General features: G+C 35.6%; 1 protein-coding gene across 2 annotated transcripts in view; it reads right to left on the bottom strand.

Annotated features, from left to right (window-relative positions):
- Ctf4 (Chromosome transmission fidelity 4) overlaps positions 1 to 13,930 on the bottom strand; it is an 86,719-nt gene that overhangs the window by 60,548 nt on the left and 12,241 nt on the right. For both annotated transcript variants that reach the window (XM_081725972.1, XM_081725971.1), the window contains exons 3-6: positions 13,288 to 13,436; positions 7,013 to 7,121; positions 3,059 to 3,295; positions 189 to 443 (exon numbers count right to left, since the gene is read on the bottom strand). In XM_081725972.1, coding sequence (XP_081582098.1) covers positions 189 to 443; positions 3,059 to 3,295; positions 7,013 to 7,121; positions 13,288 to 13,436 — 750 coding nt within the window. The remainder of the gene's footprint in view (positions 1 to 188; positions 444 to 3,058; positions 3,296 to 7,012; positions 7,122 to 13,287; positions 13,437 to 13,930) is intronic.

Below are 13,930 nucleotides of genomic sequence, written 5' to 3'. Positions count from 1 at the left end.
ACGTAACCTTTGATATATAACTAATTCCTCTAGGTATAAGATGATTATCATTCATGGACTTACATGTCAGTGAAAAAAAAAAAATTACAAAATTATTAGTCAATAAGAACAATTGAACTAATCATAAAAGCCATGCTTATGTATATAATCAGTATAATATAAACATTAGTTTAAAAATTCGCATTTACCTTAATGAAACTTTCTTCAGCTTTGGTATCTGGAATGCATCCTTCGATTATGCCCAGTTGCCCCATTATATCACAATATGCTATTTCACCGTTGCCAGTAGGATTCCATGCTAAAGCACATAATGCGTGTCCTCGATCATGTTTAATTTTATTAATACATTTATGAGTTTTTACATCCCACACAAGTATGATGCCATCGTAAGAACCAGCAACCACATATTTTCCACATGGGGAGAATTCAGTCAAGGAAAAGCCCTACAAATAATAATAATACAATCAATAACTTTCTTTCATAGCTGAGTACTTCTATAATATCACATAAAGTAATTTCTAAAATTGAAAATATAACAAATTTCAAGAACTTATCTTAATTTGTCACAGAAAATTTATTTCGAACTGTTTCGACAGTTCTTTCTAACATATCTGTCAACGCATTTGGTTCACACATGAGCTCATTAATTTACTTCACATAAGAACATCTTGGATTTCGTGGCAAAATTAAGAAAAGTCTTACTGCAGAAAAAATCCCCGAATAAAACAGAAATCAGCTAGCCAAGATCATTAAATTCAACTTATCTAGTCTTCCATGTAAAAAGATGCTTTTATGAGAACTGAATTGATAAGCTCGTGAGTGACTCACGGTCCAAGAGTAATACATTAACATATGCATTCTAACGTAATTCATATAAAATACATCACTTTTTGTGACGCTTAATTCTGAAGGCATCGTTTTTCTTTTTTAAGTTCTTAACAAAAAATGCCTCAATTCTTTTCTTTAAATAAATACAGTCATTCAATTTATATTGTACACAAAGAACCAGTTTCTTTAAATCTACCAAATATTTAGCTTAAATCTTTTTAATACGATTCTACATAACCTTATATTATGCTTGGAAAAGAAATCACTCCTCAGAACATCCCGAGTTCTGTCTATACACGTATGTACAAAGTGTGACAACTTACTTCCTGTAAAAAGAAATGTTTTGATATTTATACACCAGCGACTGAAGTCATCTTCAAAGTATTTGGTTAGCTAGTTCACTTTGCTAGATGACTGTACCAATGGCAGACACATTGCTGGAATTCGTTTTCTGCATTACTATGCAGTGTGTTTGTTGTGATACGTTGGATGTCCAGAATCTCATGAAATATGTGCTTTTAACATAGTTTTTAATTTTCGAAAGATCTAAGTTGCAGAAGAATATGGTGTTTTTCCAAGTTTCGGAATGGATTTCTGCGCTAGAAATTCACGAAAATTACTTATCTTCTGTTACTTGTATTCTGTGATCTTTTGTCACAGTTCGGCACATGTGCTCCAACTGAGATGGAAATCTAGTTTCTTGCATCAAGGGCGGGAGTATTAATTACTACGGTACCAACAAGCCCGATTTCCTGAAGACATGTCGCAACTGGTCCAAGATAAATACCTAGAAGTGGTAAAAATGGGACACAATAATGATTAGAATATAGAAATCAATATTCCAGACTTTCGGCAGGCCAGGACGCATCAACACAATCTTGTCATATTCCATTCTAATGATCACATATGTAAGTAATCTGATTCTGAATACCTCACAAAAACATCCAAATTGTAGTAAATCTAACGGAGCAACCATACAAGTTGTCGTAAATAGTTTGTACTTTTTCACATAAACTCTCGGATACTTTCATGGAATTCGTATTTGTGAAAATTTCCCAGATTTTGACTTCGCTGTTTTGCTTCTATTGTATGTAGTGAAGACGATTTATAATAGATGTGATGTATTAATAAATTACATTTCATACATAGAAGCTCCATTTAAAAATAAAGAAATAAGCAACTCTGGGTTCTGCTAAACTAATCCAAGAACTCAACTTGCTAGTATGAAAATACTCATTAGGCTACTTTTATCAGAACTAAATGACCACTAAAATTTCTATTACGTTTATAAAGTCTCTAGAAGGTCTACAAAATGTCTACTCCTGGACAAAAGTAACTCTAACGTAAGAAATGAAATCTTGTGAAATGAAATGAAAGTTTTACGTCCCTTCACTTTCCGAATTCCGCGATTTTTCCGATTTTACTTTCCGGATTCCAGAAAGTAAAAATTCCGGAATAGGCTATCCCTATCCCAGAGAACAAAAATGAAATGAAATCTTTAAGTTTTACGTCCCACGGTTATGGCTTCTAGGCTAAAGGAGACGGTGATGATGAGTAATGAATGAAATGGTGGAATAAAGAAAGTGAGAGGAAACGGGAGAACCCGAGAAAACCCATGATGTTTGTCCACCACAAAGTTAACTTGGCGGGAGCTGGGATGGAACCAAACACCCCATGCACCAAAGGTGAACGCTCTACCAATGAGGCACCGCGGCCTCAGTGCCAAGGCTGTACGAGACGTTGATCTACAGCTTAACATGTGATCTGAACTCACTCATAATCGAACTAGGTCTTCCGCGTTAAAGGTGCGTCCAACGTCTCCATGATACACAACATAGTTAATTTCTCTGTTAAACCACAATGAAGCACTTTATGAAAATGAGATCTTTCATTTTACGTCCCACGATCATGACATATAGGCTAAAGGAAACGGATGATCTATGAAGGTGGATATGAAATAACTGGTGGAATGATAGTGTGTGAGGAAAGAGAGAACATTGAGCCCCAGAGACACGATGTTGTCAGTCACAACCATTGCATAGGATAGGACTAGGGACCACTGAACCAGAAATGAGAACATGAATCACTTTAAAGGTGTGTACTATTGTCTGCAGTTCTATTTAACGAGAGAGAAATTGAGAATATTATTTCAGAATGTACTTCGTGCATATGCATACAGTCAATTAAAACACTGTTTAGTCGCATTATTATTATCACTTGCATTTCTTACCAACTTCACTTGTTCGTCAGAAAATGAGACGAGTTTAGACCACGTGTTTCTCTGTAATATTTGTACTTCTTTCTCTGTAGGTACTGCAATACTTCTTCCATTCGGCTCCCAAGAACATCGACCAAGCAGCTTAGCCAAGAAAAAATCGCTACATTTTGGTAAATTATTCCACGTCTTAACACAAGAACCATCACTAATACTCCAAATACGAAATGTGCCATCACTGCTCGAAGAAACCTGAAAAACGTTCAAAAATAAGATTATTAAAATCTATATAAATTACGCATGTACGTACATAGTTAAAGAAATAATTAGGGGAACATAAATCACTCAGATAATCGTTAAGTCTTTAGACTTAAGAGCAAAGGTAAATGTGGGTAGAAGAAAATAATGTGTACAGTTAATACTTGAAAATCCATGGCAAATCACTCTCTCTGCTTTCAGGGTTCAAAAATCAAGATGCATAAAGAGCTTTCACCTAAATCGACTTTTTAAATTTGAATCACTTGTATCTTTTTAAAACGGAATAAAATTTAAATGTTGTTCCTTCTTTTTAATAGATAAAACTACGAGGGTTTCTCGCTTTAATTCACTGAAGTTAGAATGAAAGCGAAATCAGGAATTATCCATTCTTATGTTGTGTTTTACGCATGATAATTACTCAATACATTACTGTTCTTCCAACATCTAGAAGCGGACGGTCACCATGATCTCAAGAATTCAATTCACGATAATTAACACTTAAGAGAGACAATTAATTAGTAAAATATAATGTACATTATATGGATAGAAATATTGGGTTATCTGAAAGGTCAAGATGCATTCTTGCAACACATGGGGCCATTTTTGAGAGTACTAGAATCATTTACAATTAAAGATGCAAGGGCTCGGAAAAAATCGGCTTTTTGGAAAAAAAACCTCGGATTTTTCGCTTCGCTTTTTTGCTTGAGAAATTTTGGTCTTTTTTCAAAATTCTGCTTTAAATTGATAAAGCAGACTTTGTTTCGCTTCTCTATAACACAAAAACTCATTTAATTAGTGGTTGATGCCGATAATAATATAAAAACTCGAAAATAAATCATAAATTTCGAAAAAATATTTCAAACAATTTTAATCTTAACATATTTATTTTATGAATTCCAAAGGATTAACCAATGTATATAATGAGAATTTTTGAACCTCTTATATACAAAGGTAAGCAGGGTTGGCAAGAACCATGGTTGTTTTTGAAAAAGCCAAAAACCCGTTTTTTTTGTTTAAACCAGTTTTTTTTTTAAACCAGATTTTTTTGGTTTAAATATTTTGCTCTATGTATTTATATTACATATTGACAGACATAAGTTTGTTTCGCCTTAGTGTTATTATGCAACAACGGGGTTACGCTGAAAGGGATCACATAAGCTTAAAGAAGTCCAGTCAGTAAATTTCTTAAATTGGGAAACTCCCGCTTTAGCCATCGGGAAAATCCCATCATTACTTTAAATGTAAAACAATACCGGAAAAATCCTGTTATTGCTTTGCATGTAAAATTTAAAGGTCAACGTATCACAATCAGTACGCTAAAACTGAGGTATTAAATTACAAATTTAGTATGCAGATATCATTGAAAGTCCAATCCAATATTGGAAGCTACGTAGGCAGTCGATAAATTTTGCCAATTTCTGTCAATATATTTACAACCTTGGCTTCTTTATAAAACAACAGGCATTTGCGTATGTTTAACCTTAACATCCGAGGTTATCAAGGAGAAGACTTTCGCTTAAGTGATATCCAAACCGCTACACATGAAAGAAGGGTTGTGGTTCAACCGAGAATTGAAAAAAAAATGAAATCTTTAAGTTTTACGTCCCACGGTTATGCCGGTTAGGCTAAAGGAGACGGTGATGATGAGTGATGAATGAAATGGTGGAATGAAGAAAGTGGGAGGAAAAGGGAAAACCCCGAGAAAACCCACGCACACGGTTTGTCCACCACAAAGTTCACTTGGCGGGGGCTGGGATCGAACCCGGGACCCCAAGCACCAGAGGTGAACGCTCTACCACAACACAGGCCTTTATGACAGTGTTCATAAAATATTTTAACTAAAATCAATCAAACACCGAGACTGACCTGTAAACATATAGGCTAACACATTCCGCCATTGATATGCACGCACATGAATTTTGGAAAGTTGGTGCCGTTGTCTATTAGTTATGCCTTTACTCATAAACTTTAAGCTCCTCTCAAATAAAAATTAGGAATTTTTAGAAAAACGAAACATTAGTAAGGAAAACCATTCCCAAAATACTTTTCTAAATCCGCCACTGATTCTCAGTATAAAATGATCTTCAAGGCTGTATCCGGAAGATTATTGCTAAATATATAAACGAAACGAAATATTAGTTACCTGTACTCATAAACTTCAAGCTCCTCCCAAATAAAAATTAGGAAATTTTAGAAAAACGAAACAATCAGAGAAATCCCTGTGAAAATACTTTTCTAAATCCGCTACTGATTATTTGTATAAAATGGTATTTAAGGTTGTATCCGGAAAATTATTGCTAAATCATTGCACAGCTACAAAAACAGAAATGTGGAAGTACGGTTTGACAGATATACTGAAAACCGTACGCTTTGATGGATATATAGGAAAATGTAAGTTTAACTTTTGCGCTAGAAGCTAGAGTACTAAGCTCTTAGAAATGAAACACGAATGACATACTGAAATGATCCAGAGAAGAAAAAAATGTCGATCACTCAAAAGTTAAAATAAAGTTAAATAGCCTCTAAAATTGCCTTCAAATACTACATTCTTTATGTTTGCTTTAATTCGCAAAACATATGCTCCATCCATCTTGATCGTGAATTCCAAAGCGAAATATGACATTTAGGTCATAGAAAACTTATCTAACTATAGAGTATACTATAAGAAAACTATTTAGACAGAAAATTCATGAAAATGAAAAAAAGCCAAAATTTCCAAAATTCTCGTATATTTCCCCAAAAACTGGCTTTTTATGTAAAAAACCATCGATTCAAAAAAGCTGGCTTTTTTGCATCTCTGTTTACAATTAATGTTATTGCTATGTAATTTGAAAGCTGTCAGTTCCAGCATTCTCAAAAAGCAACCGCACGTCAAGATTGTGAAAAGTTGCGTAAAGTTTACTATGACAATGCTGCATTAAAAACGTAATGTCAATGTCAACAGTGGTTTACGGAATTCCGTATTGCTGAGCTTGATTTCAGCGATAGTCCTTTCAGGGAGGTCCAACGAAGCTGATGACAAAGATATTAATCAAATACACGTTGTATGACACGAAAGATTGCAGAAAAAATGCACACCAATCATTCAATACATTCATGACCAGTTGATGAAGAGAACGTAAACAACCTTGTCCCTTTAGAGAAGACTACGCATGGGTGTGTCCGCCTACAGACCGAAATCTTCTCTAGAAAAATATAATGAAAAATTATAAAATGTCAGGTAAATCTTTTAGTTCTGTACTTCAAGAGTTCAGAATACTTTCAACTTCTCCTTTTCTCTACTTGATCAAATTTCTACACCAAACAGTACTACATAAACTTGTATTTCTTATTAATAATACAAAATAAGATTTCTAGCGTAACACTTGGTATGCCTTATATTACTTTGGTGACTTAAATAAAAAGATGAACAAACAAACAAACAAACAAATAAATAAATAAATAAAGGGAAAAATGACAATAAGCTACATCCATGATTTATAACATAAAGAAGTCATGGTGTATTATTTCAAATACAAATTATGCTATATAATACAAATTACATATGAAAAACTACTTCAAGAACTAAAGTTTCCGTTTCTTTTAGATATAGTATGGTCATTTGGTGCATATAACGTACTACTTTTCTAAGTCTTGTCCTCAGGTAAGTATAAATTAAAACTTATTTCGTGTGAAACAATTTCTTAAAAATTTCACTGAACATTAACTTACCACAAATTCTTCTTCAGGATCGAGAGCGACACCAAGAATTGCTGCATTGTGTCCATTTAAAATTTTGTCTTGACTAGTAGCAATATCCGTCACATGGATAGTCATGTCACTAGTTAGAAAGACAGAAACACTTCAATCAATACAAACTGTATTCAAGAACTGAGAATCAAATCAGAACTGAATATTTATTAAAACTGAAATAACAAATTGTCTAAATAATGTGGAGCCTTTTGCACATGATTTCACATTACTGTTACAAATCTCATAGTCGCAGCGGGTCAAACCAAACGTCATTTTTACAACTGACACTTGAAGCTAGTAGATGTGCAAAAAGCGTTGAAATTATTATTATCAGACATAAGTATTGCGCCGTGAAGACAAGTGAACTTTTCGCAAAATAGAGCTGCATTTTAATTTCATTTCAATACAGGCACAAATGCTGCCCAGGTTCATGAAGAAATTTGTACTGTTTATGGGCAAGATAAATTATCAAAAGCAACAGCCAAAAGATTGTTCAGTCGCTTTCATTCTGAGAATTTCGATGTCCAACATGCTCCTAGCAGTAGGTGATCAAAACAGCAAAAGTTAATGATATTCTAGCAAAAAATGAGCAAGACCGACATGTAAATAGTCATGACACCGCCAATGACCTGAGCATTTATCACCGAACAGTTCTAAACCATTTAAAGAAAACTGGTTACAAAAGGGAGCTCGATACTTGTGTTCCACATCATCTGACTCAGAAACATTTACTCGATCGAATTTCCATTTACTGAAACGTGAGTAACTTACGACAATATGAGGAAAAGATCATGGTCGGAGACAGAAGCAGCTCCACAGTTTGTGCCAAAGGTTACATTGACGTCCAAAAAGGCTGTCCTATCCGTTTGGTAGGATTAGGACATCCTCTATCATGAGCTGCTGCAGGACTGAACGACCTGTACTGTCAGCATTTCGCGCGATTGCAGCTTCCAAAGAAACAGTCGGAACTAGTCAAAAAAAAAATTAAATGGAATCTTAAGTGTTACGTCCCACGATTATGCCGGCTAGGATAAAGAAGAAGATGATAATGAGAAATGAATGAAATGATGGAATGAAAAAGTGGGAGAACCTCGAGAAAACCAAAGCACACGGTGTTTGTCCAACACAAAGCTCATTTGGCGCGAGCTGAGATCGAGCCAAGGACACATGCACCAGAGGTGAACGCTCTACCACTGAGTTACCTCGCCCACGGGAACTAGTCAACAGAAAGGATGTGATATAACATACCCACGCTGACAACGCCAGACCGCATACATCTTTAACAACGTCAGGTATTGGCTGGGAAATTTTCATGCATCCATCGTATAATCCAGACTGTCCGAGCCTAGTACTAGTCTTCGCTGAATTTCTTAAATAGTGTTAAGTTAGTTTCAAAAACGGCCTGTGAAAACCACCTGTGTCAATTTTTTGATCAAAAACCACACAAATTTTATTGTGACGGAATTGTGATGTTGCAGGGAAATGGCAAAAGGTCATCCAACAAAGTGATGCATATTTGGCTTCATAATGTTATTTTCAAATAACAATGACCTCAACTTTGACCTTCAAAGGCTCAATACTTTTCAGACAATCTGATATAAATTTACACTATATCAATGTTATATGGACTATAATTTACCAATAAAGAACCATTGATGAATAGTTCGAAAGCATGAGGAAAAACAGTACATTACAAAAATTTAATGATGATTATTTCGCCAGTAACTGTTGTTTGCCGTTTAACGATTTTTACAGTTTTTATTTCTTTATATATATGGTTTGTGTGAATTTGTAAATTTTATTCTCCTCTTTTGTCACTTTCCTTCTTTTTTTTTCTCACTTTCCAGATAATATCAAGAGTCCTATTTGATAAAAATTCGAAGACAATTATTGCAATCATGTTTACTGTTTCAACATTTGGAACTAAATCAAAATATCTGTAGATTTAAAATAAATACTAATTTGATATGTATTTAATCATATACAGGGTGAGTTCAAAGTCTTTGGACGCCTTATTTTGAAACCAAGAAAGAAAATATGGAATCTGTTGATGGGTGGTGCATATTGCAAACCAAGTAACACTGGCGTGAGCTATGTAACCTGAATTTTTTTTTTCATTTCTTGTATGGTATACACGGAACACTGAAACTTTGAAAATCACCTACCAACAGTGAGCTTAGTCCACGTCCTATGTACTAGTCGCCATCCCTTTAATGCACAATCGTAATCGCCACACCTACTCCGACTGCACACGCAAGATAATATTCGATTGAATGGTGAATACGTTTCTGTAGGTGCTTTACATCGCGGAGTTTCTTAGCATACACTATCTGCTTTAGATGGCATAACAGATAGAAATCAAAAGACATGAGATCTGGTGATTTGAGCGATCATTGCACGGGGCCACGGGACTATTCCACTTTGCTGATGTGAGAGTTATGCATTGAGCCATTGATGCACACCAAGACCATACTGGGGAGGAGCTCCATCATGTTATAAAGAAGAGAAGTTGCCGTGACGAACTGTTGTGCAGTTAAGCTAGTATCGATGAAAAATGGACCAATAATGCGGCTGTTCCATATGCCATACTACACCATTACCTTTGCAGGACTATGCTCCTTACTAGATCAATCTAGTTCGGATTATTGTCACACACCAGTACCGACAATTATACTGACTGATCTCTCCATTCAAAAAGAAACAGGCCCCGTCATTGAACAGTATTCCACGTATAAATGAGGGATTCAGTTCGTGTTGGTTAGTAGCCCACATGGAGTACTCTACCTCTTAATTTGTGTCATCTTCATTTAGTTTATTGTGCACGTGCAACTTACAAGGATGCCAGCGATTTGTATGTAATACCCGGACAATTGAGGACCAGCTGACACAACTCCTATCTTCAACAATACCAGTTTATCATAATTTGATGATTACATACATAGATAGTACTGTGCGATACTGGAGGTATGTCAGATGGCGATTGTTGTAGTCCTCTGCAATGTCTCTGAAACTGCGTTCTCTGGATATTAAGATTTCTATTTCTGTTCTTTTGTTAGAGGATTGATTCTTTTTTGTTTATCGTCCCTTTCAGTAGTGAGGCTATATGAGACATGGACCTACTGATTAACGTGGAATCCGAACCACGAGCTCCCGCCGGGAATCGAACCCGGGCCTCCTACGCCAAAGACGCGTACACTAACCGCTTAGCCACGAAGGAGCTCTCTTTTGTCAGAGGAATCTTAGATCACCTGCAGTAACTATGACACTTTTTAAAATTTCAGTGTTCACAACGTGCAAACCGTACAATATATGAAAGAAACAATTACACCTTTGGATTTCTGAGCTCATGGTGGTGTAACTTGATATGCGTCATACCCCCTTCCGATTTGAAATATCTGCCATCTCTACAATGTGAATTAATCTGCGTGATCTTATGTAATAGATAAAACCTACAAACTACATCTCCCAAAAATGTAAACACCAAGGAAAAAATAAATGGAAAAAATAATGAATAGAACATTAATCAGAATTCAACCTGCGTATTTTGATTTTTTCTTTCTCCTTTTCAATATAATTTGTTTTGAAGATTTTTCAATCAATATATAGGTCATAAGACTTCCGTAACTGTATATCTCTTGTCTCTTTAAATGATAGTAAAAAGGACGGTAGCACTTGTATGGGACACATCATTTACTTGAGAGCTCCTTTGTGGCTAAGCGGTTAGCGTACGCGCCTTTGGCGTGGGAGACCCGGGTTCGATTCCTGGCGGGAGCTCATGTGGTTCGGATTCCACGTTAATCAGTAGGTCCACGTCTCATATAGCTTGGACTTATATAGCTGCTGAACGGGACGTTAAACTCAAAATCAACTCAACTCAACTCAACTCATTTACTTGAAGGTCGAATCTGAGTTGTTTTGCTAGCCACTCAATCAGAGAATTGCTCATGTAAGGAAAATCTTTATAATTCCTCATGAGAACTTTTAAATTTCAAAACAGAAATAGAGGCAGGACCATAGTTTGATCAAATTGTTGAAGTCGACCGTCTGTAGGTACGACACCGATATATATATATACACGCTACTAACCAACTGAACTAATGACAAGGATAATTCAGATATTGGGATTATATTACAAACAATGTTATCCAGGAACATAAGAGTTTTCGTTCATTACATGGTTTACAGATCAAATTTGGTTTCCAAAAATGTGCATCATTTCTCAAAACCTACAAATTTATTTGATTTATTTGTTTGTTTTTCAACGACTAAAGAACAATATGGCTGACTTTGATGGGAACAAATAATAGCCTCTTCGTTATGAAAGTGTGGTTATAGGTGGAATTTTAGAAGAAATCAGTTAATACTTACTAATACAATTGTTCTAGGAAACATTCTCTAGTCGTAGTGTGTTACATAACAACAAATATAGCCTGGCTTTCGAATTCTACAAGACCACATAGGCTCAAATTGTACAGGAAGTTCAATCATGGAACAACATGCAAAAAGATATAGGGTCCCCAGACCTTCCGGTTTAAGCGAGACAGTCCCGGATTAACATCATTTGTTCTCCTTCAAACTTGTTCAGAATTCCAAATATCCTAGTTTTTATCCAAAACATAATATTATTTGTACGATTTTTCTCGCATATGCGGTGGGTCCTAGTGTAACTTCTGATTTCTTAAACCACACGATTTTAACCGGCTTATTTTTTTCTATTTGAGTCGAAATATTCTATTTGAAGAGTCTCATGTGTCACTGCGCGACACTGTTGTCAGTGCTAAAGATGGCCGGAGTGCTCAGGATGTACGCGCCATATAAAAAGAGAAGTTTTATTCGTTCTCCATGGTGCAAGGACACAGCCATAGATATCCACAGGGAAATGGAGCTGGTGTATGAGAACAAGTATTTAGCAATGTAAAGTGTGCAATGGTGACGCAAGAGTTGAAAATAGACGAGAAAATGTCCAGAGCAATGGAGGCAGACCTTGTTCCTCGCTGACACCGGACAACATTACGCGTGTTGACGAAATGGTGAAAGCTTATTGACGTATTCATCTGAAAGACATTACCTGGAAGTATGATAGTGTTTATGTCATTGTCTACGGTCCGTTGGGATACCGCAAGGTGTAATGTCGGTGAGTTGTTCCTTAGCTTCTTAATGATGTCAACAAGAGCAAACGAATGGTCATGTTACTGAACTGCCTGTAGAGTTACGAGGAGGGTGACAATTTTCTGGACTTCACCGTTACTGGCGACAAAACGTGAATACTGGGTTACTGAGTGACTCCCGAGTCAAAACAGCAGAGCATAATGTGGAAACATCCCTGCTCGACAGTAACGAAGAAATTCCGATCATCATCGTACGAGTAAACTGATGTTCAGTCTGTTTTGAGATAGTCGGAGTCACTCCTACTAAATTTTCTGCATAGAGATGAAACCATCAACGAAGAACGCTTTTGCCACACACTATCTCATTTGCAAGCAGCTATTAGGAAAAGTGTCAGGATGTTCGGGATGGATGTTTTATTACTTAGAATAGCTACTAAAACAAGTTTTCTGAAACAATTATATTCACTTTGTGAAGGCGTTATGCTAGATAACATACATTATACTGAGTTGTAAAACTGAAATACAAGAAAATTATAGGCCCTTGTCATAATCGCATCAGCTCAGCGTGATTCTTCATAAACAAACATTTATAATTATTAGTATTATTATTTAAAAAACCCAACGAAATGGCACATTTTTTAAAAAAAGAAAGTCTTATTTTCCCCTGAGCGCTTGGAAATGACTTATTTACCAATATGCTCTTTACGCTAAGGGAGTTGGATGATTAAGCAAGTGATGATGAAAGAATTGGTGAAATGACAATGTGGCAGAAAATGGGAGTACTTCGAGAAAACCCATGAACACGATGTTATTCACTAAAACTTACTTGGTCGGGGATCGAATCAAGGACCACCAGACGTAAGCGATCTACCACTGAGCCACCATGCCTCCCGTATTTAGCTTATATGACATAATCCACGACGCAACTATTGTAACGATATGAAAATTAGTAGTTAGTGTCAATTTTCTCTGATCAGCTTTCAAACTTGTAACTTACAAAAAGTCTTAAGAACAACACCAAATTGCAAGAGAGGGAAAATACGATACAGATCGAGCTAAATTTAGTCAGTAAATATCATAATTATTAAATTAACCTATGAACAATGGGTACAAACAAAATACAACATAATTGACTAAAGTACTCACCAAGATCCCGAAACTATAATCTGTCCTTTTCTTCCTACACAAATATCTGTGACGGGAGCTGTGTATCTTGTTAAAATTCCATCCTGATCTGCACTAGGAAACGTATATGCCCGAACACTGTTTTTTGTACCCACGAAAAATCGATTCTCCTACATGGAAATTTAAAAAAAATATATATATTATTTTTTTATTCATGCAAAATGACAGCAAAGTTCCAGATACATTTATTTTACATTGGAACATAACCAAAATAAACTGACAAATAAACAAAACAAACAAACAAAAAGTCACATGATGACATTAAAAGAAATATGTCCCAGTAGTAAGGCTATGGAAAATGGCTACACAATTACCGGTACATGCTGGTTCATAAGATTTTTCATGGATATAAACTACTCAACATTTCGACACCTGGTGGCAAAGCATTACCTAGTTTAGGAAGCTTGTAACACAGTGAATGCTTGACTAGGAAATTTATTTGACGCTATATCATTATTTTATAGAATATTTTGTTTATAAAAGTATAAACATATTTAGGTATATGTCATTTAGTATAATTTGTGTGTTTCTTTCTTCTGCTGAGCGTGCTATTCATAAGATAAAATGCCAAACTGTCGTAGCGTACGATTTGCTTTTATATTGA

The sequence above is a fragment of the Thermobia domestica genome, chromosome 9 (assembly GCF_964235325.1).
Source record: "Thermobia domestica chromosome 9, izTheDome1.hap1.1, whole genome shotgun sequence".
NCBI classification, from domain to species: Eukaryota; Metazoa; Arthropoda; class Insecta; order Zygentoma; family Lepismatidae; genus Thermobia; species Thermobia domestica.
The sequence above is the reverse complement of the archived record's forward strand: the minus strand, read 5'-3'. Positions and strand labels throughout refer to the sequence as shown.